The 25,421-nt window shown below is 39.7% G+C and overlaps 1 protein-coding gene across 2 annotated transcripts in view; it reads left to right on the forward strand.

Annotated features, from left to right (window-relative positions):
- Window positions 1-21,798, forward strand: part of DST (dystonin) — a 313,178-nt gene extending 291,380 nt beyond the window's left edge. For both annotated transcript variants that reach the window (XM_082481488.1, XM_082481487.1), the window contains 12 exons: window positions 849-1,037; window positions 4,121-4,250; window positions 5,067-5,230; window positions 5,542-5,704; window positions 7,182-7,336; window positions 7,497-7,571; window positions 8,450-8,467; window positions 12,071-12,188; window positions 15,399-15,598; window positions 16,075-16,185; window positions 18,950-19,073; window positions 20,475-21,798. In XM_082481488.1, the coding sequence (XP_082337614.1) occupies window positions 849-1,037; window positions 4,121-4,250; window positions 5,067-5,230; window positions 5,542-5,704; window positions 7,182-7,336; window positions 7,497-7,571; window positions 8,450-8,467; window positions 12,071-12,188; window positions 15,399-15,598; window positions 16,075-16,185; window positions 18,950-19,073; window positions 20,475-20,740 (1,713 nt within the window). In that variant the 3' untranslated portion in view covers window positions 20,741-21,798. The remainder of the gene's footprint in view (window positions 1-848; window positions 1,038-4,120; window positions 4,251-5,066; window positions 5,231-5,541; window positions 5,705-7,181; window positions 7,337-7,496; window positions 7,572-8,449; window positions 8,468-12,070; window positions 12,189-15,398; window positions 15,599-16,074; window positions 16,186-18,949; window positions 19,074-20,474) is intronic.
- The last annotated feature ends 3,623 nt before the right edge of the window (window positions 21,799-25,421 follow it).

The following is a 25,421-nucleotide window of genomic DNA, read 5'->3' on the forward strand; positions in this document are numbered from 1 at the left end:
TATGTCAAGCCATCTTCATTGCGACAGTCCATCTTTGATTGGAATATAGCTGACAACTAACATGGTAGTTACACTGGGAGGAAATGATCCAGCTGTTGAGACCTAAACCTTTAAAATACCCACAGTGATGGATGTGAATACCAGCCGTGATTTCCTAGTTTTTTTTTTTAAACTTATAGGACTTTAAGAACTAAAGCAGATGGTCAAGCTTCTTTGTTTGTATGTATTAAAGAGAATACTGCCTCACACTTCCCATGTGAAGAAAACTAATAGTTTCTAGGAGAAACTTAAAAGTTATGGAGGAAAGAAAATACAGGGCAAACTTGAAGCATTTTCTGATTGCATTAGGAAGGATTTCAGTCCAACATATTTCTAATCTAGATGATTTCCAAATGATTAAAGTGGCTACAAGTAGGTCTTGGAGGATGTGCCACAGTCTCAACTGCTAAGGTGGTATTTTCTGTGAATATTAAGTTTAAAGAAAAACAAAATGCTGGGTTAGCAAAGTATGGTTTCAGGAACGTCCAGGAGGAAGATGGACACCAAATCCTCCATGATTCACTGACTTAAATGTATTGTTTGATAAAGTTCTTTATATGTTGCCCAAATGTGCTATTTACTGCATATAACAGCACCTAATTCTGAACATCTGTGGGAAAAATGTGTTGAACTGGGAATTATAGTTACCTAGCACCTTTAGTGATCAGCCACTACATCTAGCACCTTTGATAATCAAACATCAATAGGCCTGGGAGGAAGTTCTGAGTTTACAGTTAGCAGAGCAATTTTAAATACATTTTAAAGAATTTCGGACATACACATACTCATGCATTGGTTCTTTTATCAAGGTCTTAGCATGGGCTAAACAACATCAACAGAGACTGGCAGGAGCTCTGGCTGGACTTATTGCTAACCAGGAATTGCTGGAAGCCTTGCTGTCCTGGTTGCAGTGGGCAGAGACTACACTTACTGAAAAAGATAAAGAGGTTATCCCCCAGGAGATTGAGGATGTTAAAGCACTTATAGCCGAACATCAGGTAAGGCACGTTAAGTGACAAGTGTCCTACGCATTCTACAAATAGTGCTCATGTTTTAGCTGGGCTTCGTAATCAACTGTGAATCTCCTTAGCTATTTTCTCTCCTAATAATCAAATCCCTTTTCAAAATCTCAGTTGTGTGTTTTGTATGTGTACGATGTGCTTGTAGTTTATTCAATACAAAGGTAAAAAACCAACCAAACAAAAATTCAGTGCCACATTGTTCTAAAATCAAACCTACAACTCCCCATAGAAACAAGGATAATAAAAAAAAAAAAAAACAAAACAACCCCACATTAAATACACGATAGTGCCGCTGTCGTAGAACTAGTGTTACAGTGTGGCTTTACTGATTTCATAGAATCATAGAATGGTTTAGGTTGGAAAGGACCTTGAAGATCATCGAGTTCCAACCCCCCTGCCATAGGCAGGGACACCTCCCACTAGACCAGGTTGCCCAAGGCCACGTCCAGCCTGGCCTTGAACACCTCCAGGGATGGGGCCTCAACAACCTCTCTGGGCAACCTGTTCCAGTGCCTTACCACCCTCAAAGTGAAAAACTTCTTCCTAATTTTTCAACCTGAACCTGCCCTCTTCTAGTTTAAAGCCATTCCCCCTTGTCCTGTTGCTACATGCCCTAGTAAAAAGTCCTTCCTCAGCTTTCCTGTAGGCCCCCTTTAGGTACTGGAAGTCCGCAATAAGATCTCCCTGGAGCCTTCTCTTCTCCAGGATGAATAGCCCCAACTCTTTCAGCCTCTCCTCATAGGAGAGGTGCTCCAGCCCTTGGATCATCCTTGTGGCTCTCCTCTGGACACGCTTCAGCAGGTCCATGTCCTTCTTATGTTGGGGACTCCAGAGCTGGATGCAGTACTCCAGGTGGGGTCTCACGAGAGTGGAGTAGAGGGGCAGAATCACCTCCTTTGACCTGCTGGCCACACTTCTGATGTAGCCCAGGATATGGTTGGCCTTCTGGGCTGCGATCGCACACTGCTGGCTCATGTTGAGCTTCTCGTCAATCAGCACCCCCGGGTCCTTCTCCTCAGGGCTGCTCTCCAGCCATTCCCCGCTGAGTCTGTATTTGTGCTTGGGATTGCCCTGACCCAGATGTAGGACCTTGCACTTGGCCTTGTTGAACTGCATGAGGTTGGCTTGGGCTCACCTCTGCAGCCTGTCCAGGTCCCTCTGGATGGCATCCCTCCCCTCCAGCGTGTCTACCTCGCCAAACAGCTTAGTATCATTGGCAAACTTTCTGAGGGTGCACTCGACCCCACTGTCCATGTCACCGATAAAGATGTTGAACAGTACAGGTCCCAGTACTGACCCCTGAGGAACGCCACTTGTCACTGCTCTCCACTTGGACATTGAGCCGTTGACCGCAACTCTTTGAGTGCGACCATCCAGCCAGTTCTTTATCCACTGAGTGGTCCATTTGTCGAATCCATGTCTCTTCAATTTAGAGACCAGGATATCGTGTGGGAGAGTGTCAAACGCTTTGCACAAATCCAAGTAGATGACATCAGTTGGTCTTCCCTTGTCCACTGCCGCTGTAACCCCTTCATAGAAGGCCACCAGATTTGTCAGGCATGACTTGCCCTTGGTGAAGCCATGCTGGCTGTCACCAATCACCTCCTTGTTTTCTATGTGCCTTAGAGTTTCCAGGAGGATCTGCTCCATGATCTTGCCAGGCACAGAGGTGAGACTGACTGGCCTGTAGTTCCCTGGGTCTTCCTTGTTTCCCTTTTTGAAAATGGGGGTTATGTTTCCCCTTTTTCCAGTCAGCAGGAACCTCGCCAGGCCGCCACGACTTCTCAAATATGATGGCTAGTGGCTTAGCAACCTCATCTGCTAGCTCCATCAAGACCTGTGGATGTATCTCATCAGGTCCCACGGACTTGTGCACCTTCAGATTCCTCAGGTGGTCTCGTACTTGATCTTCACCTACAGCGGGTGGTTCTCCATTTCCTTAATCCTCATCTTTGCATTCGCATCACGGGCAGTGTGGCTGCAGTCCTTGCCAGTGAAGACTGAGGCAAAAATGTAATTGAGTACCTCAGCTCTGTCTCTGTCCTGGGTAACCAGTTCTTGTGTTTCCTTCCAGAGAGAGCCCACATTTTCCCGAGTCTTTCTTTTCTCGCTGACATACTTAAAGAAGGATTTTTTTGTTTGTCTTAATGTCCCTGGCCAGATTTAGTTCTATCTGGGCTTTAGCTTGTCTGACCCGATCCCTGGCTGCTCGAACGATTCCTCTGTATACCTTGCAGGCCCCTGTTTGCACTCCCTATAGGCCTCCTTTTTCCTTTTGGTCATGTCCAGGAGCTCCTTGTTCATCCATGCAGGCCTCCCGGCTTTTCTGCCTGCCTTCCTCTTTGTAGGGATGGATTGCTCCTGAGCTTGGAGGAGGTGGTCCTTGAATATTAACCAACTTTTTTGGACCCCTCTTCCCTCCAGAGCTTCATCCCATGGCACCACACCAAGCAGATTCTTCAAGAGGCCAAAGTCAGCTCTCCCGAAGTCCAGGGTGGTCAGCCTGCTGCGCACCTTCCTCACTTCCTTGAGGATCTCAAATTTGACTATTTCATGGTCACTACAGCCCAGGCTCCCCTTGAGTTTGACACTGTCTACCAATGATTGTCTACCATGTCTACCACTGTCTACCATTGATTTCAAATATATGTTTATGAAGTGCCAGAGGGAGCTGCTGATGCAGTGAGTGCTCATAGGCTTACCCCAGCTTACACACCACTTCTATGAACTGCAGTCTGGACAACAAGGAACACCTGAGTACTCAGTATCAAAATTCTGTTGTACATCACCTCACCGTACACACTTAATAAAGGAGTTTTACAGACTGTTTTCTAGATTTAGCCTTCTTTTAACAGCCAGGCCATAGTGGTCTTAAAGTCTTATACTGCTGATTTTTCTTACCTACGAAACCTTTATCTGTGTCTTTTTTGTGAGGCTGGCATTATAAGGGTCTTTCTGTGCCACTCTTATACAATAGCAAAACAACAAAGTTACATGTTTTTCACTCCTGTGATCACTTTTGTGTATTGTTAATTAAAACCACCTCTCTCTGATTGCAGTCGTTCATGGAGGAAATGACCAGAAAACAACCTGACGTGGATAAAGTTACAAAGACCTATAAAAGAAAGGCACTTGAACCCACTCCAGTACAATCTCATATTCCTGTCCTTGATAAGGGGAGAGCAGGAAGTAAGTAACGAAGTATTTTGGGACAGGTCACACACACACCATTGCTTTATCTATAAAGATAACAGATTACTAATAATCTAATAGGTTTGATTAGCTTCTAGTGAAAGAGAGTGAAATTCTCTTTGATTTTTCTAATTATCTCTCATTTTTCATTGTGAGGAAATTTCTCATAGCAGACTTGTATTTTTAAATTTTGTCCTATACTTCTCGAATACCTACTTTTAAAACATGCAGCATTTCATGTGCTGTTAAACTTCCAAGAATGTTGAGGTGCTGAGTCTTTGCAAATTTACCGTTATCCGAAAGTGCGAACAACTTTTGCATAAAGATGTAAAAACAAAATTTTGCTCTTAGGGGCTATGAAATTATATGGATCCAATTAGAAAGTGTGTTCGGTGAAGTTGAATGGAAGGTGAATCATCAAGTGAGGAAATTGCTTTTTGTATTATTAGATATACTTACCCACTTCTAGAAAGTACCCACATGTACTTTCTACTTACCCATACATGGAACCTGCTTCTGAAGTCACATTGTTTGTGTTGCAGCTCTCAGAGATTTGCAAAGGTTTTATTTAACCTGTGCAGCTTCACTAGTGCAGGTACTACTAGCTGCTTCTGGTTAGACAAAAGTTACTTTAACCACCACGTGGTCCTTCCCCAGCATTGTTAAAAAAAAAAATAAAAATAAATCCCTTTAGATGGAATCATATCAGGGTATGGGCTCATTATATGGGGCAGGAAGGAGTAGTTTTAGGAAGGTCAAGTACCCTTCACGTGGATGTTTGTTTTGTTTGAACTGGGTATCATGTTTTAACAGGAAAGCGTTCCCCAACACCAGGCATATATCCATCAGCAGCCCAGGCACAAATCGAAACCAAGAATCCACGGGTAAACCTTTTAGTCAGCAAATGGCAGCAAGTCTGGCTTCTGGCCTTGGAAAGAAGAAGAAAACTTAATGATGCTTTGGACAGACTTGAAGAGGTCAGAAAAGGAATATAAATATTTTTGCATAATTTTGTTTACCCTGGATTAAACTGTAAATATTCTAAACAACTTCCATATTTGTTGCATATATTGTATGATATAGCTAACTTGCATATAGATATGCATGCCTTAACGTGCTTTAAAAGCTGTCATTCTCATTTTAAATGTGAGAAGAGTTAAGATGTTTAAAATGTTTATATAGGTCCTCAAAGAACCAAGTATTCAAAAGAACAGAGATGGTATCTCTCATTGATTTTTCTAGATTGATTGATTTCAACTGTAAAAATTCTTTCTCTTTTTTTATTAAGCTGAGAGAATTTGCCAACTTTGATTTTGATATTTGGAGGAAAAAATATATGCGATGGATGAACCATAAAAAGTCTCGCGTGATGGACTTCTTTAGGAGGATTGATAAAGATCAGGATGGAAAGATTACAAGGCAGGAATTTATTGATGGAATTCTTTCTTCAAGTAAGTTTTAAAATTAACTTAATGTTGAACTTGGAACAAACATCTTATGAAGTCTTACTGTCTATATAGCGTACCCTTTGCAGTTTATGGTGTTAGAAGGTCACGGATTTCCCTTTTCAAGTCATTAATTATGATTAATTTAAACGATAATTACTTTACCTGAAAATATTTCTAGATTCTGGAAACTTTTTCTAGTTCTTTTAGATTGTGAATGAAATTACAAATGTTACATTTATATTATTGGCTAATTAATAGTTTACTGGTTTACTGGTCTGGGGTTGTCATTTCTACAGTATACTAGCCACTTCAGCAATTACATTTCATTGATTAGTCAGAATGGTAAAATGTACCTTATAAAACCTATAGATAACTTTCAAAATCAGTTCATATGATTGTATGATTTTTATTAAAGAAGTTATATGGAGTAGTTTCAATTATAGAAGGAAACCATGTAATTTCTGAAACCAGTGTTTCCATGATCCATGGCCATGTTCCTATAACTGTATAATGAGTATCAAAATGTCAGGCAATCTGACTAGGAAGGGACTTTTCCTAGCTTTCCTGATGGATTGTTTTTCCTTTGGTATACACGGTGGTAACATAAGCCTTCGACATCATGTCTGTGTGATAACGTTTCCCTTTAGCAACTGACTGATAACAGATAAGGGCCTACCACTTAAAATAATCCTTTATCTTCAGATTGTAGAGACTTTTGCTTTGAGCAGCGAAGATTCACAATTGGGCTGCTTTTAGCATCTCATGTTCGAGTTATTCAGTAGGAGAGTATTGTAGTGTATATATTTTGCCCCTGCTTTAGGAAATGCAGTGATATAATCCCTATATGTGTGCATGGCTGTTTTTCATGAATTGACAGAAGTTGATGAAAAAACCCTGATTACCACCAAGAGGTTAAACAGCTTACTCATTTAACTCAGTTGGTATCAACTTGTTATAACTGCTAAATACACATGACTTAATCGCTGTTCACCGTCTTGAAATTCTCTTTGTGTGTGTTAATATTCTGCTGCTGTGAACTTGATCTAAAGAAGCACTTCACAAAACAGTGTATATTTCTGCAGTGGGAAGGCCTTGCATTCCAAATTTAATTAGCAGTGAAATTCTTGCTTGACCTTTCCTCACTAAAAATTTATCTTCCTAATCTGTGGTATTTTATGCACTTTGAAGGTCAGAATGTTTAAAAAATACATATATCTTACAGTTTAATGTGCGCCCTTGCTTCTGTGTCTCTTGAAGCCACACTATGATACTCATTTTAGTCCAATATCTAGGTAACATTGGCGATCCAGATTGAAGGAATCCTTCTGAAAAAACACTCTTTTGAATGTCCTTGGTTTTTTTGATAAGCACTCTGTCACCTAGTGCCTAAAAATGTTTTAATATTTGTGATAAAGCCTTTCATTGTAATGGGGTTGAAAAGCCAAAAAACTTAGCTTTTGTTGTTGTCTTTGTCTTACAGAATTCCCAACAAGCCGGCTTGAAATGAGTGCTGTTGCAGACATTTTTGATAGAGATGGTGATGGATATATTGACTATTATGAATTTGTAGCAGCTCTTCATCCAAACAAGGATGCATACAAGCCTCTCACAGATGCTGACAAAATTGAAGATGAGGTACATTCTCTGCTTTCTTAGATTGCACTCTGTTCTACTGGGGTCATGTTCTTTAATAATTAATTTTATTTTCACTCCTGTATAATTTGAAGTTTACCAGTTACATAAATATTTAGAAATGTGATATTAGCAGTAATCATCCAGTTGTGTTTTTTTGCAGGTTACAAGGCAGGTAGCTAAATGTAAATGTGCAAAACGATTTCAAGTGGAACAGATTGGGGATAACAAGTACAGGGTAAGTCTTCCAAGGACCTTCTTAGTTCTTTCAGACACAAGATTCTTCGTATGACATGGTTATGTAAGGAATTAGTCTATGTTCATTTACAGGAATTTTGTATGACAATTGTATGTTCTCTTACTTTAAGCTTGTCTAAATTTTATGGGTTTTTTCTTGCTAGAACATATAGGCTAAAAATATGGGAAAATCCTGCTGCTTGTATTTATTTTCACTGAAACTACTGAAACTGTTTTCAATATATGGGAATTTTTAAAATTTAACTGCATGCATACATACATACGCACATGCATACATACATACAACAGCTCCTTAAAAGCCAATATTTTTGCCTGGATACCCGTGTTTAAACTGTAGCTGATTTTCTATTACTTTCGTAAAAATAGTGATATTTTCCAATGGTATTATGTTGTACTTCAAAAATCTTTCACCAAAGTGCATTCAGTTGCTTTTATCTTCCCTTGTCAATTTATTGGAGCACACTGTTCCTTCTGAAGAAGTGCAAGAAATGGGTAATTTATCTGCAGAAGGATTTTAGATCACAGAAAAATTAATACCACATTGTAGAGAAAGATCTGCTACCCCTAGATTCAACAACCAGAACAATTTCAGATGAAATATGCAATATTTGGCTAAGAGAGTTTACTAAATACTTGTAGATGATTTTAAAAGACCACAAAAACAGCAATGGGAAGGAAACAAAGGCCTTGAATATTTTTCCAATATTCAGTCTCCGGATGGCTACCTACCCTGCTCATCTCCGAAGTAGATACTTTATTTAGAATGTCTAATGTGTTAGTTTGCATGTGTTCTAGAGTCATATAGAGAATTTCCTGTAAACTAATCGTGTCTTTCTTCCATTTTTCATTTCTTATCAGTTCTTCCTGGGAAATCAGGTATAAACCAGTGGAATGTGTTATGAAGTTTCTTTTTTTTCCCTTTTTTTTTTTTTTCCTTTTTTTCTAACACATAGTGATTTAAGCTTGCAATGGTCAGTCGTCTTGCCATCCTTTCATCTTCAGCTAATTCATTGCTGGTCAGCTGTGGTATTTCTTTAAATGCTATGGGGCATTCATTGTCTCAGGATCCCTTCTCTTCAGTTCCTCACCTGCTTTCTTTGGCCATTTTCCTCATTAAGGAGATTACTTTTAAAGGAACCAGATAATGGTCAGCAACAATTCCATAGTAAAAGTCTTGAGCATTTAAACTGCAATTTTAGAATTACTATTATTTTATCAGTTTTCAGTTTTATAGTGGAATGCTTCAAAATTCAAAATTCTATGTTGCATTTTCATCAGATTAAAGGCTAATCACAGCAAACAGATCCTGGTCTCATATCACTTATTTATTGCAACCTAGGCAAAAATAGTTTCATTTTCAGAAAAAAATATCTCTGCAATCAGACTGATTAAGAACCTAGCTGATTGTTGGTATTTTATATACTAATGCAGTGAATCACTAAATACATATATTAGAAATAGGCAAATGAAACTTGCCGTTTCAGTTTAGACTGTTCCCTCTCCCAAAGAGTTTTGAAAGAGCTGTGGCAGGTCTGTAATATATTGGAGCTCTGTTTAAGAATAGTTTTTGTCAGTTGGGTCATTGGTGAATCATACCACAGTAGCACTGTACAGTGGTACAGGGAGGAGATGCTAACCAGTGCTCGCTTACTCCTGTGGTACATACTGACACGCAGCTTCTTAAATTGTTAAATCATGCTTGCCTGGTAAGAGTGGAAATATCTTACACAAACCGGATACTGGATACTATTAGTATCTTATTCATGTTCTTATAAAGGCAATAGTATCTATAATCCATTCTGGAAATGCTAGTGTTAACAGCATTAGCTATTTTAAATCTAGAAATGTTGAAAATGTAGATGCATTCTTATTTATTGGCAAAGACTGTTGAAATATAGAAGAAAGCACAAAGAGCAGTGGATAATCTTACCACATGCCTGAAGCAATATATCTAAGTAATAATTTAAAATGCTTTCCACGTATATAGAACAAGCCTCTATGTGAAAAGGCTATTTGAAATTATGTTAAGAGTCTTATCTGCCATCTGTACTTTCAGATCTGGGAAAAATAAAGCATTTTTTTGAGAACATCTAACTCTTACTGGTGCAGAACAGCATCATAGTAAAAATCACCTACAGCAAGTTGGCTAAGGCTTCTCTAGTGACCGTGGTGTTATATGGCTATTGTCAAGAACAGGCCTTTTTGTAGCTTAAACTAGACTTCTTTTCCATTTTTATTCCAGTGGTTTTACCTCTGATTATTTGAAACAATATTAAATACTGCTTAAGGAAAGTTGGTATCCAGGCTACTTTAAGAAGGAAATGGACTGAATTACCATTCAGACAAATGCCTTGATAGGTACCCTGTGTTATTTTCCAGGAGCCCCACTGTCTGAATTAACCACAGCCTAGGCAGGCAGTTTCCAAAGGATACTGTATCTCACCCATGGTACAGTTGCCTGATGGGGTCTAACTGAAGAATTAAGCTATGATGAGGAAAAAAATTAAAGAAAAGAAAAAAGATAGTATCTTTAGAACCTCTAGAAAAATTATTTATACAAACAAGCCAGTGAAAAAATACTCAGTGCTGGTGAGGCCACACCTCGAGTATTGTGTCCAGTTTTGGGCACCTCAATACAAGAGAGATATCGAGGTGCTGGAGTGAGTGCAGAGGGCAACGAAGCTGGTGGAGGGCCTAGCAAACAAATCATATGAAGAGCGGTTGAAGGAGCTGGGACTGTTTAGTTTGAGGAGGAGGAGGCTGAGAGGAGACCTCATCACTCTCTACAATTATTTGAAAGGACACTGTAGAGAGGTTGGTGCTGGTCTCTTCTCACAGGTAATTAATGACAGAACAAGAGGGAATGGCTTCAAGCTCCAACAGGGCAGATTTAGACTGAACATTAGGAAAGAATTTTTCACAGAAAGAGTGGTCTGGCATTGGAATAGACTGCCCAGGGAGGTGATTGAGTCACCATCCTTGGATGTGTTTAAGAGACGTTTAGATGTGGTGTTGGGGGATATGGTATAGGGGAGAACTTTGTAGAGTAGGGTAGATGGTTGGACTCAATGATCCCAAGGGTCTCTTCCAACCTAGAGAATTCTATGATTCTATGAAAATAACCAGCATCAATTTGGATGCCATTTCTTTTATTAACTTTGATCTACATATATAAAATGGTTCTTTGTTCAGCACATATTGAATGCATTATTAAAAAGCCCTTACAAATAATGCTCATGTGAATGTTCTTATTTATAACAAAAAAAAGATATTACTGAATTAAGCAGCAAGCTTTGCTTTTGTTTGGTTCCTAAAAGTAATATTCCTTTAAACTTTCTCTTCTTGGCTTAAGTAGTACCAAAAAACTAAAGTCATTTAACAAGTAGGGAGCACGTTTGTGTGGTTTGCATTTAAAGCATTTCAGTCCCCTCTCTGGAGCAAGTAGGTACAATTGAACTATGGCCAGCCTTCTCCAAGGGTCAAAGATTGGCCCAAAGAGGTGTATTTGACTCCTGTTGGTTTCAGTGAGTGCTCTGCATGTTTGCGTGCAAGAGCACTACACTTGACCTGATGATCTGCTATCAAAATAAATATTTTAGTGGCATTGGCCAAAAAGTACTGAATTCTTCTGGTTAGCTTTCATGAGATTGTGGGGTCTACATTTTGGTCATGTTTTCTTTGATCCAGATTTGAATGGAGATACAGATTTTGTTACACAGGTTTCAGGAGCAAAACATATGTTAGGCCTGGCCATCAGCCCAAAGGAAGAATGAGCTAGTACAAGAGTCATATGAAACAGGTTTTTGTGCATATCTGAATTGTGAAGAACCTTGATGTGTAGACAGAGGAGTGACAGTTTATAGCAAAGGAAAATAATTATATCTATCAATCATTCATTACTTCTTTAATGTTCCCTTCCCCACATGAGCCTTGCTATAGGTGAGCGGTGTCAACGCCATACCTGAAAATATCCCTATAAATGATTCAATAGAGCTGTGCAACACTCATAATGCATTGATTTTTCAGCCCGCATACTGCTCATTTAAAGCAATGCTGCCTTCCTTTCAGCTGACATCATTAAAATCTAGACTGGTGCAGAAGAGAATTTGCTTAAGATTTTAATGGTGAAATAATGCAAATAGGTCTTCATTAATTTGCACAAATGCAGACTGTAACCAATTAAATAATGTGTTACTAATTTTGCTTCCTTTATGAGCTCAGACATTTCAGAATCAAGCATAAAATTAAACCTGAGATTCTTTCTTACCGTCCTGCCATATCCTTTGGATTAATGCAACAGCATCTGATTTGACAAATCTTAACAGCTTTAATAATCTGCATAAATAAATCTGATTTTTAGCATATACTAATGATTAAATATCAAAATAAAGTTTTTTAAGTGTCTGATTTTAACCTATCGGTGTTGAACTGTGTCTGAATGAACGAGAACCTGAGACTGTTGTTTGATTTTTGTTGCAGTTTGGTGACTCTCAGCAACTGCGCCTTGTTCGTATCCTAAGAAGTACAGTCATGGTTCGTGTTGGAGGTGGCTGGATGGCACTTGATGAGTTCTTAGTGAAAAATGATCCTTGCAGGGGTATGTAACACCACTGTTAAAATGGACATGCAGATAATTATTTGGATATTGTCACCATTCGTTGTCTCAAAATGGAGATTGAATTGTACAAAATGCCAGTCCTGTAAACATCATCTCACTAAATGTTATGTAATGATCTGTTTTTGTAAACTTTAAATCCCATGGTTAAGATCCTCTTCACTTGCACTGATGTCTAGAATAATTGTGGTGTCTTCTGCACAGTTCCTCCAGCATTAGAGTGGTGTAATTAAGAATTGAACTTAGCCCAGCTAGAGTTTATGGCATGTAAACTGCTTGTATGACTTGGCAGAAGTAGCACACAGAAATGTCCAATAAAACCTTCTCGGCAAGAGAGAAGTTTTAAGGCAATAAATCAAAATAAGGCAATTGAATCAAAGAGTAACAACAACAACACAAAAAAACCTTCTCTGGCCAGTGGCTGTGCCCAGGCTTTCAGGCTCTGTCTGTGTAGCCCTGTCTTTTCATTGGCGTCCTCCCCAGAACCACTTCGCAGAGCCCTGAGCCTTGTACAAAGCAAGTGGAAAATGCTCTGGTTAGAAGGACTTTGTGCTGTGGGGAAGCAGGGAGCGCTCTGTCACCATGCTCTCCAGGGCTTTCTGTCAGGTGCATTGTTTTATCAGTACACAGCAACGTAAGTACACTTAGTTTGTTGGAAAGCGTACTTCTGTAGTGGGAAAATCGGATCTGTCTGGCACCATTGTTGGAGAAGCAGTTGGAGATAGGAAAGAAGCCATGTGTGAAGGGAGTGGGAGATATACAAGTCAAATAATAGCCAGAGTACTAAAATTGCAGAAAGTATAATGACTGTGTTCAGAGTGAGCTGACATTCTGTAACTAGGTAATTCTGTCCTATTAACTAGCAGCATTAGGTTTACTGCATTTTTACCTTCCAGGAGTTCTGCAGAATCATAATCAATATTGTAATAGCATGAGAACAGCACAGAGGAGTTCAAGAGAAGCAAGTGAGCTAGTGAAGACACAGCCATTGGCTGTCGTGTAGGCCTTACTCCAGTGTCAGCTGTCTTACACGGGTTCTACTTTGGGACCAAGGTTTCTAACAGTTTGGTGCAGACCTTGAGAGGGTGTATTTGTAACAATTGTCATCCTAAGTCAAGGATGTTAAATCCAAAAAGAAGCTACTGCAAAGCCCCATAAGGGCTGACAGTGTGCCACTAAGGCTTAGAAACCTTTGTCTACAGGCTTAAAAGGTACCCATAAAACTTCTTATCATAGTATTGTAAAAGAGCTGTCATAACCTTGTGATGACATCTGTGAGTTTTTCAGCAGTATTAAAACCAGTCCTTTTGCTTACCAACATATTGCATATATTGTTTACTAAAGAAATGCAACAGTAATGTTATGTTCATTGGTGTTGGACCACAGGTCTAACTGAAATTTAGTACCTGATTCTGCACCTGTTACTATAGGAAAGTCATTTATGACTGCAGGGCCATCCTTACGTTATAGTTTTCTGCTCCTGTTCCTCAAAAATGCATGGTAGTGGAAAATGAAACGTGCCTTAAAAAATCTGACTTCATTGAAGGATCAACTTGGTTAGTTTTGATGTATCTCAAACATTTTTCTCAGGCCTATGGACAGGTAGACTGTTGCAATTCCTACTTGGGTTGACACTCAGAGATACAACACTTAATAACTAAATAATTTGTTGGAATTCCTCATTACTGTCCTCAGATTAAGAGTCATTTGGGACTTTATCCCCTCTTTAATAAACCTTGTATTTTATATATTTCTATAGTATTTTCTGTAGTACTTTATCCCTTTTTCATGGGAAATACATGAGCAGATGAGTAAGTCAACGCAGTGGGTCTAAAGGAATACCAATCTCTATAAAATCCCCCAGCCATTGGATGTTGCATGCTGGTACCTATCCTAGCCTTGTTGAAGTCAGTGGTATGCAAAGTAGTCGTTGCTGTCAGTGGTGCAGGATCAGACTTTTCCTTAAGCACTTCACCTAGCAAATCTGCATTTCCACCAAGGGCTTCTTGTGTATTCAGATAAATTGCATTTCAAGTAATTGTTGTCATAAACAGCTTTAAAAGTATTGGACCTAGTTATATAAAATAAGTTTAGCTTATATTACTTCTTTATGTCAGCAGATAAATACCGTTACACACGTATACTTGGGACTGCAGCTGAGTCTATCCAAGTCTATCTTTTTGCCTAGGAGACCTTTGAGAACTCACCTCGGAGCACTTAGAGACAGCTTTTGCTCCGAGTCCTCTCTTTTGGCCCGGTGCTCTGAGCCTCTTGCATATGCAGCTGCTGTACTTAATTTCTTCTCCTGCTAACGATTTTCTTTAATGTGACCCATGTCCTGTGTCATTTTTTCTAGTTCATCATCACGGGAGTAAAATGTTACGTTCGGAATCAAACTCTTCAATTACCACTCAGCCTACTATAGGTTGGCAAACCCCTCTCTTTGTCTCCTTCTCTTCCTCTTCTCCTCTCTCTTCATTTCCTCCCCACTTTATTAAAATATATACTTTTAACAATATGCTACACCCATCATTTTTAGCTTAATGTGTTCCTACATGGGCTGGTGCTTTGCGAGCTAATTTTTTTTGACACGCTTTAAGAGTGTTTCAAAAACAATTGTCATTCACACTGACACAGTTAAACGCTAACATGTCTTGCATCTATTCTTGCGGAACATTCTCTCATATGTGTGTTTGTATGTGTGTGTGTGAGTGCTTAACCACCAATTACCTCATCATACTTTGGTTTTATGTTCATCATTGCATGTTGCCAAACTACATAACTTCGTAGTTTTGAATAAATATATTTGCTGCTTTCCTGTAATTTGTCCTTAGCAATTTTTTCTGGAACATCCAAGCAAGTATTATTTATTATGAATAGCTGTAGAGTTAGCAAAACTGCTCATCAGGTTGTGTCTATGTATTAATAGTTGATTGATTAACAATGATTTAGCACGTTGAGCATTCCATTATCACGCTGACTTCCTTTGACAGTGGTTCATTCCTGCTGGCATAAAGTATTAGAATAAGCGAGTCCTGCACATAACTCTTCTGTGTCCAAAATAAATGCATTACACTGTAATGCATTTCATTTATTGTTAAAATATGTTGGAGTTGGCATGGCAAAAATGACAATAAACAGCCTTGTGACAATTTTCATACTTGACTAAATGAACATCTTTCTTTGCTGCAGCTAAAGGGAGGACAAATGTGGAGCTGCGTGAAAAGTTCATTTTGGCAGATGGTGCCAGTCAAAGCATGGCAGCTTTCCGACCACGGGGACGTAGATCACGACCCTCTTCGAGGGGTGCTTCTCCCAACAGATCTACTTCTCTGTCAAGTCAGGCTGGCCAGGCAGCTGCCCCTCAAGCAGTTGCTACAAGTACGCCAAAGGTAAGGAGAAATGTACAAAACTACACTGGTTAACAAATGGGGCGTAGCTTGGTTTTGGTTGTTTTTTTTTTTTTTTTCCTTGCTCCAGCAATATCGGTGCTTTCCCTAGCTGATAGGGAAGAGGTGTCTCAATTTTATTTCATAGTCTAGGGAAGGATCTGAGAAGTCTTTTCAGTGTATTTTCTCTACTATTTGTTTGCAATATGAGAATAGAAGAATTCTTTACATTTAAGCTGACGCATGAGCTAACTGGCAATTTGGGAAATGCTCTGAACGAGCAATGAACCTCTCCTTTTCGTTTAAAAAATAAGCTCTGCCATCTCTTCGTTCCAGAACATTTGTCATCAATTCTTTCTGCTTAGTTTTTATTTCTGCTATGAAATTTGATCTCCTTGTGAAAACCTGGGTATTCTTCTCCATGACATTGTTTTCCATCTGCTGTCCTTCACATTTTGATTTACCATTGTTTCATACAGACACCCCATCATTTAACACGCAACTATGGTAAACCATGGTTGACAAACAGCAAAACGTCAACTCCTTCTAAGCCACCAGAATCCTCAGACTATCAAGGGTCGTCTGCAGAGGTACAGTAAGGACAGAGATTCTAGTCTAATGACCTTCCGTCACTAAAACTGTCACTTCACTAACAGCCATTAGAGTTACAGTGCTTCACAGCTGCAACGTCCTTTGTGTATTAATGCATTGTCTTTATTTTAGATCTTTGTCAAATTATTTCTTTCCTTTTTCCCCCCCCAAGTCTTTTCTTTGTTGCTGTTATTCTGTTTGTTACGGTTTTTGACTTTTAGGAAAACTCAACCTCAATGAATTTATGTTTAAAGTGCAAATGGTTAATAAATCATAACAGTATGCAATGAACTGGATGAGCAAATGTGGAAAAGTACTTTTTTCTTTTTAATAAAGCAGTTTATATACTTTGCAGGTTTCTTTCCTAAAATTGTTTACTTTGAGTTCATAATGTAACGTGATATTAATGAACTGTGGGAAGGAGTTTAATAAATTATGATCTCTAGCGCAAAAACACTAAAGAAAGAAATACCCAGTGAGTGTGAAGAAGATGGCACAAAAGCCTGACTGTGATATAGAAATATTTCCAACAACTGAAAGTTTCTTTTAGGGGGGTAGTGACCAATTGTTGCTCTAATAAGATAGCTATTTGATGACTTAACAGGAAACAAGCTTTGGTCTTATTTCCAGCCCATGACTTGCATAGAAACTGCTAGTAGAGCAGTTAGGATTTTGCTGGCAATCGAGCTGTATGAGCAAAATTTGAATGGGCTTGGACCCAAAGTGTCTCCTCTGACGTCGTTACAGTCAGTGAAGAGATTGCAGCTGGATCAGGCTGCGAAGTGACTCGTCACTTGTAGAAGTTACTCTTGCCCTGGGTTAGATGGAGGGCTCGGTGTGGGGAAGCTTGTGCTACCATCACCTCTGTTATACCTGCTTTTCACATATCTGCGCTTTGATGCCTATTGCTATTCGTGTGACACCTTTTGGTGCTAAATTTACGTGACCTCGGCGTGGCTTTACTCAAAGATGCATAACGAACTTTTCACTCCCTCCTTCTGTGCGAGTGGGTGCGTTACTTATGCACACTGCAGGCATGTGTATATAGCACTTCAAGCATACGGGGCTGTTGCTTAGAATGATTAACAATAGCACAAAGTTGAGTCAGTTGTCAGATTCTAATATATTCCTGTATTTTCTTTCATCTCTTAGCTGGTAACTGAATTGTAAGATTAATTGATGGTACTTTAAAGGGTTTATAAGGCATGGAAAGGTGGTGGTTTCATTGAATTACAATGAGGTGAAAGCAGTTGGCATTGATTTCAAATGGGGGCACCGTATTTCTCACCTGCTCTTACAACTGCCAGTAGTTTCAGTGAGGTTCTCTTATGTAAGCCACCATGGTTTAAGATTATAAATGGAACGACTGGGGTGGGGTAGGTTGCAGTGAATTTCTGAGGCATTCTGCAGCATTTTCTGCGGTTGTATTTCATATGTAGACTACATTTGGGTTTAGGGCTAAAATGAAGAACAAGCTTGATCTCTTTTTCTTCTTGCACCGGTGATTCTATCCCAGTGCTTTGCCCAAAGTGCAGCCGCTCAGTGGGGGTAATGGAGAGCGGTCTCTTTCTCCTCATCCTCCCAGGTACTCTCTGTATAGCCGAGATTTCCAAGGTGTGGTTGGCAGGTTGTTGAGCACTTGCACTTGGCTTTAAAGAGTTTAACATTGTGACCATCCCTCTCAGAGCCAGCAGATTGCTCTGTGGCACCTCAATGCTCTTTTGTTCAGATGTACCAGAAGTGGTCCGAGCTGGCAGCTGCCAGGCCAGCTCCTGCCAGGCCTCCGTTCGATGCTTAGCTCTGGGTAGCTCCCAACACACTCCTCTGGATCTTGGTTTTTGGTAACTAATTCTACCCTACCACTGTATGGGGATCTAAGGCACAGAACACAGGATCCTGGGATGCACGCCACTCAACGTGCCGCATTCATGGCTGCAGTGTTTGTTCTTCTTTTTGGATATATACTTAGTAGTTTTGTGTTGAGTAAAAGAATATGAGTACTGTAGTTTTTCTCTTATTTGCATACAGTATGTTACATGCACTTTGAGATTTGAGGATTTAATTCTTGTGGGTTTGAAAGAAATCTTCCCATTTGGGGAAGACTGTAAATAAAGACTCATTTTATTTTAGAAATGAGAAAGCAGGCAGGGTCAGACTATGGAGTAGAGACATTTCAGGCAATATATTGACAACAAGAACTTTTTTGGTTAGTCCTATGTCTTTTTTCTGCTGTTTTTTCTAGCAAAATGTTTTGAAATCTGGTAGGTTTGTTTTACTATCAAAATATTAATAAAATTGAAACCAATGTATTCATCACCTGTAACCACAGTCGGAATGGTGGAGAGTCAAGCTCTGCAGACATAAAACCTCAACTACTTGTCTCTATTTAAGTCATGTACCATCAACTAATCTTATGTGCTTGACTAATTATAAGAAGGTAGAATTTTTCTTTCCTTACATGCATTGAAATACACACAAAGAATGCTAAAATGTTAATGTCAAGCAGACTGTTAAAGTGATATTTTTGTTGTTGTTGTCTTACATTTGGACCACTTCAAATACTAACTCCTAAAGGAACGTTCAAAACTTCACATCATGAAAAACGTCCATAGTGACTCAGAGCAGTATTTCAGATTCACAGTGAATGTTGTTATGATGATCATATTCTAAGCTATGTGCTACCTAATGACAGACCTTATCTTGAGTAGTGATAATTGAAAACAACTGGGGGTTTTTTTTGCCTTTTTTTTTTTTTTTGCATAGGGAACACCAATTCAAGGAAGTAAACTCAGACTGCCAGGATATCTATCAGGGAAGGGTTTCCACTCTGGAGATGACAGTGGCATCCTGTCAACAGCAGCTACCAGAGTTAGAGCTCAGTTTGCAGGTGAGTGTCTTGACTTTACAGCTTGATCCACCACTTGTTTGCACTGGAATACTTAGGGTCACGATAGGGTGTGAGGGAGATGTCAGAAGAGTGGGCAGTCCTACTGTCTCCACATTTGTATTGCCAAGGGTGTGCACAGTCAGGATAATGGTCCTCCGATCACATGGTTGTACAGCCGGTACGTTCAGCTCTGGATGTGCAAATTCATGACTGGAACCTTCTTGACAACGGTACCTCCGATATACCTGCCTAAAGAACTAGGGAAGAACCATGTACTTAGAAAGGGTTCAGTTCTTCACAATGTTCAAGTTTATGCTCAACTGTGATGCAGCAAAGGGGTCACTTAATCGTGACTTGTCCATTTCTTTGGAAAGAAGAACTGCAGGGAACAGCTGTAGATGGCTTTATTAATGGAACATCCCATAGAGATATTTTTTAAATAGTATATGAAAATAGAAAGCAGTGAAGCTGTGCTCTTCCAGGATCCTCAGAGCAGCTCTGTGTAAGGGAGAGGGCTAGATGGTTAGAACAGAAGATAGCTCTGCTGGCTTTCCCTCATGTCTTAAGCTCTGCAGATCATACTGAGCAGTACTGGAAAATCCTGTTCAAAGAGTAGATGTCTCTTAAGTTATAGGGGATTTGAAAAATGAGCCACCGGAGATTTCGGTTTCAGCTTGGTGTTCTTCACACATACAGGGAACCAGATTAGTCAAGATCAAAAAGATTCAATAAGTAATTGGAAAATTATGAAAAACCACATTAATGTTTTTCTGTTTAAGATTCTTTGTTGAGGTTTTTTCTTCATGGCACACTGTCTGGGCAGGCTTTCACTTTAGCAGGCTTGCTGAGAGCTTGTTGACTCAGGCCTTTGTTTGCAAGAATGTATACTCTGCCTTTGTTTACTTGCAGCTTTCAGCTGTATGGTTTTGACTTTTTTAAAAAAGAAGGGTACACATTTAAAAGTTGGGATATTCATCTGCTTCTCCAAGGTACATATATTGGGAAACCCTGAATGCATGGAGAAGCCAGATCCTGAATTCTTTCAATTCAGAGTTGAGAAAATGGCAGGGGAAAAAAAGGAGCTGGCTGCTAAGTGAATAAACAGTGCATGTGTAGCAAGTCAAGAAAAGTTGCCAGGATAATACATTTTTAATGAGATGTACTAGTGACAAGTTAACTATGTCTCAGCATTTGATCTCACATTTCCTTCTCTTTAGTGGGAGATATGGTGTTGTTTTATGTTCTTGTTTAATATCAAGATGAACTTTGTTCATCATCTAGCTTGCCTGCCAGAGGTCTAAAGTTTAGTTTGTGCAATGAGGAATTTTTGGGGTTGCCAAAAAACTGCACCCCTTTTCCATCCTTACCTCTAATACTGATGGATGTCCTTTCTCTTTCTAGAAACCAGAAGAACTCCAAGCAGACCTGGAAGCCGAGCAGGAAGCAAGGCTGGCAGCAGGTCAAGTAGCCGCCGAGGCAGTGACGCGTCTGACTTTGACATTTCAGAAATCCAGTCTGTATGCTCAGATATGTCAGAGACTGTTCCTGCTACAAGCAGACCGACACCCCGAGCAGGTTCTCGGCCAGGATCAGCCAAGCCTTCTAAAATTCCAACTCCCCAGAGAAGGCCACTAGCCAGCAAATTGGACAAGTCCTTGAAGAGATAATACGATTGGCTCCGTAAAGGTCTTTTCCTTTTACGTTAAGTATTTAAGTTCGTAAGATGTAAAATATTATGTAGAAATTATTGTGAAATATCGCAAGAGGTGGATTTTTAATTCTGCAGATGGCCTTATTTGTGTATTTGTCTTCTTATTTTATGTGTATAATTTTTGTCAGATTTTTTTTTGTTTATGCCATATCCTGTGAGAAGGGGGAAGAGTTTTAATGTAAACTAACAGTTGTACACAGTAATGTGTAGAAAGTACACTAAAAATAATTGCCGAATGTACAGTGTACTGAATGTACAGTAAGTCTCTGCAACCTAAATAAAATAGGCCTGTCACTATGACATTAGTTAACAGTAAAGGATACCTCATGATTTTTCTTTAAAAAAGAAAAAGAGAATACTAAAAAGCCAAAAGACACAATTACACATTTTGAGCTAACTAAACAAACACTAAAGGATGTATGTCAAAACTACTAAGGAATACAAACCCACATTCACAGTACCCTTATTTATACCGCATCTCTCGGAGAACTCACAGAGTTAATTAAGCACTTGCCAGTAATATGATACTCCAATACCTTGCAGCATTTCTGTGCCATTGCTTTCAATGAGGCCAGACACATTCTGGATATCTGAACTATTATTCTGTAAGAATATCAATATAAGGTGCATTCATGTAAATGTGAGGTTTTCTTTTGCTTGAGTGGATGGTAGCACTGTATCATTGAACTCATTTTGTATCAAAGCAATTTTGCTTGCAGAAAGCTCCGAAATAAACGTCCCTTAACTTTATTTCTATTGTATTTCTTATTTCACAGGAAGATAATTTTCTGCGTTACGTTTTAGGGTGTATATCATTTCAGATGACCAGTAATTACCATAGTAACATAGGCTTTAATGTAATTTCCCATTCTCACCAATCATATTTTGGTTAGCTACTGTATTTGTTTAATAAAACACTAAATTGCACATATTGAAATTACATGTAATTATTGTTGACATTATTTTCTCCATATTAAACTGGGACATTTACATACCATGCATGAAAGGCATAAAGAGTAATTCGATTGCTCTTTTTCTCCGTGAAATATTTTTGCCATTCATGGATTCTTTGAAAGGATTGATAATGGTTCATTTTGAGTGGAAGAAGGATGCAGCTTCAAATGGGAGTGCTGTGGAACGCCTGGGTAGATGCTGTAGTAAGTAGTGGCAGAGTCCTTTGAAATTCAAAATGCTCTTTGATAATATCAGAAAGACTCCAGTAGAATTTGGCCAACATGGCAAAGTAAGCTAAACCTGACTGTTCATCTACCAGAAAATGCCGTACCTTTAGCAGAGGAATTCTGGGGAAAGCCTGGTTTATGGTTGGTCCTTCAGCATGCTGAAAATGAAGCAGAAGCTCAGTCAATTACACGCAGTTAATGGTGATATCTGCGTTCCCTGGTGGCACTTACCGGCAGCATTACTAAGACAATGTTTTCTGAGTTGTCACAAGAGCTTCCTGCAGACTCACAAGTTGACTCACGCAGTCAGTTTATAAGAAACAGAAAACCACAATAATGCTCAAAAGATAATTCAATCAGTCAAAATACACTTGTGTCAGGATTTCCTCCAGCATGGAGTTGTGTGAGTGTTTGTGGAAAGCAGACAGTATCCAGTCCCACTGCTGCTAGTTTGGGAATCGGCACGCACATTTACCGAATACTAAAGCATCAGTCTGTGCTGCAGTACTTTATCTTTCCCTGTTTCACCTCTCCTGTTGCTGCAATTTGTTCAGTGATTGCTTTCCTAGAACATTGAAATATATCAGGATGTCTTCAGCGCTTTTTGGAACCCCACAACACCCTTGGATAAAGAGAAGTAGTCTATGTTTACAGGTGGTCACTGAAGCATCTCTACTTGTCAGCAGAAGGAAGGAAAAGGGTAGAATATAGGCACTTGCAGAGATAACTTGGCTGTGTGAGGAGATGGTGCCCCATGTAACATTCTTGGTGCATTTTATAACCACAGAGCTGATGGGGAAGGCATAGGGATGGCAAACCTGGATCGCTCCCCTGCAATAATAGGTGCGTAGTTCAGTTCCTTGTACCCCAAAGGGACAGAGCAGCTCATTCTGCATGAGGGAGGTAGTGTTGGCACATACCTGAAGAACTTTGTGTGTATATTGTGGTCTTAGCTTTAGATGTATTCATAATACTTCATTAATGATGCAACTTCATGGAATTTTCATGTTGCTACGTTGTAACTTTACAGAAATATTACAGCTATGACGAGCTTCTGAGAAACCCAGTGTCAGCTAAGAGAACCCAAGGACCAAGTGGATTTCCGTGGCTTGTTGGCTGCTGCAAAACAGGGGAGGTTGGGACTTGCGTAGTGGGGAAGTTCTTTTATGGGCGTGTGAGAATCATCCAGCATTGAAAACCCACATAAGAGCAAACTAAGGGGGACAAGGGGTTCTGTTAAAAAAAGCCAAAATCTTTCTCAAGATGTTATAGCTTACTTAATTACCTTCTTCCAAAAATGATTTGACTGCTTTAGGTTGATACTAAGAACTCCCAAAACTAAGAAACTTTCCAAAATTCTGTTCCCTATGTTACAAAAATCACACTGACAAAAGTCTGAAAATAAACATCAGATCCTCTGCACTTCTCGGAACCAAGGACGAATCTGCAGAATTTGAAGAAGAAGGTGTATTTAGGACTTCAAGTAAGTGACGGGTAGCTCAGTTTTAGTGAACTATTTTTGTAAAGAAGTGGTATTCCGTTTCCATCCTCCTGTAATTCAAAAAAATTTCTTCTTTGGTACCAGCATAAACGGGAGAGGAAGGATCAGCCCTATAACCAGTTCCCCACCTTGTTCAGTAATGTGAGTTTTCACACAACCTCATCATTGGAGAGGTGTTTTCTCCCTTTTATTATCCCCCTTCTACCAACAGGAGTTAATCCTAAATCTACCCAACCTGCTGGGTGACCGTAAGTAGAGTTGATCTTTTAGTGTGGCCTTGGCTCTTAGACCTGCGTATTCTGGGATTCTGCTCTGCAGTGAAGGAGCAGAGGTGATGGGGAGGGAAGAAGGGTTGGAAAGCCTATGACTGCAAGAGCCGTACTCTTTAGCGAATAATTTCTCTTTAGCACTTGGAAAAGCTGCCTCAGTTTTAGGCTCCTTCACTTTCTCAGTCATTTTTTAGCTTTTTGCCTGTTTTGCTGCCTTCGAAATGGGAAAGTGTTTACAGAATTTTCTGAAATCTGCAGGTGAAACCTGTAAGTAAAAAATGCACCATTAGAAAAGCTAGTGACGCCTTGTGGCCTAGGTGTCCTCAGCCTGTTCGCTTTAGGTATTTTGTGAGCCTCTTACTCATGTGCCAGTGTAACGGGTAACAGCAATTCAGGTTTTGCCTGCAGCGCATCTCTTCACAGTGTAGCGAAGAGGTTATATGCAATCATAATTTAAAAATTAATGCATTTCATAAAAATAATCTCTGATGCAAGCAGCTATGCCATACCATCAGCAGCAGCAACGTTTCAACCTGTAGCTGCCTCTGCTGATGTCTACCATGGGACCGGCAAGACTATCTACGCCCCAGAGCTTGCGCATGGGAGAGGGGCTGTAGTGCTTACATGCGTTGATCACGGTACGGGGCAAGAGGACAACAACTTAACAACTGTAAACAACCTATGAAATGTTCTGTAAACAACCACAGGGCTGGAAAATAAGCATTACCTGGTTTGCTGCATCTCAGTGCAGCTGCCCCAACAGCTTCCAGGTGTTTCCAGTTCTTAGGCTGAATGGGAGCACCTGAGCTCCTGGTGGTTCGCTAGGTGTTTGCTCTAACCGTGGGCTATAGGAGGGAGCGGTGGTGTTAGCAGGTTTCTGTCTTCGTGCAAGGTGAGTGGAATTTTGTAGAACAAAGAGAATGTGCTTTCCTCGTCAAAATTGTTCTCTCTGCTGAGTTTGAATAACCTGTTTGCAGACATGGAGGTGGGAGAGATGGTTGGCTCAGGTGCTTGTTAGGTTTTCAATAGCGTTGTCAGGTTAAACGCAGGTAAGCTGTTCATCTCTGAAAAAAATAAGTTGTGTTTGTTAAAAAGGGGAACATTACAGAGGAAAAGGGAGCTCTGCAGAAATAATGGATGAGGCAGCAGCTTAAATTTCACATAACTTCCATGAAAACGCGTGGTGGCTGATGTTTTTAAGGTGTTTTTTTTTAATGCAGATTGAAGTCCTTCTGTTAAAATGAAGCGGTATCTAACCCAAAACTAAAAGAGTCTTGGGGGTTGTCATTTCATAATTAAGTAGTTCTTCTTCACAGAAATTGTTCAAATAGTCTGAATTGCAGCTCGGGGTGCTCAAACTGCGTTTCCATATTTGAAAGTTGAAGAAAAGAATGATGAAGGTGAATTGCGCCATTCATCCTGGATGAGTGTGTATGAGAAAGTTAATAGATGTGTTCTTAGCACTCGGATGATTGACTATGAGTAAGAACCCCAAACCATAAATCAGGACCTGTCAACAACTACAGTGTTTTTTTATTCCTCCGGGAGGAGGCAGACGGAGTGATGATTGCTCTGTCCTGACAGGAAAAGCTGACTTGGAGCTTTTGGTGGGGGTCACGATGGTCTTTCCAGCATTTAGAAAAATATCCAACACCATTAATTTTTTTTTTTTCCTCTTTTCGGGTC

The sequence above is a fragment of the Vanellus vanellus genome (genome assembly GCF_965231255.1).
Source record: "Vanellus vanellus genome assembly, chromosome: 3".
Lineage (NCBI taxonomy): Eukaryota > Metazoa > Chordata > Aves > Charadriiformes > Charadriidae > Vanellus > Vanellus vanellus.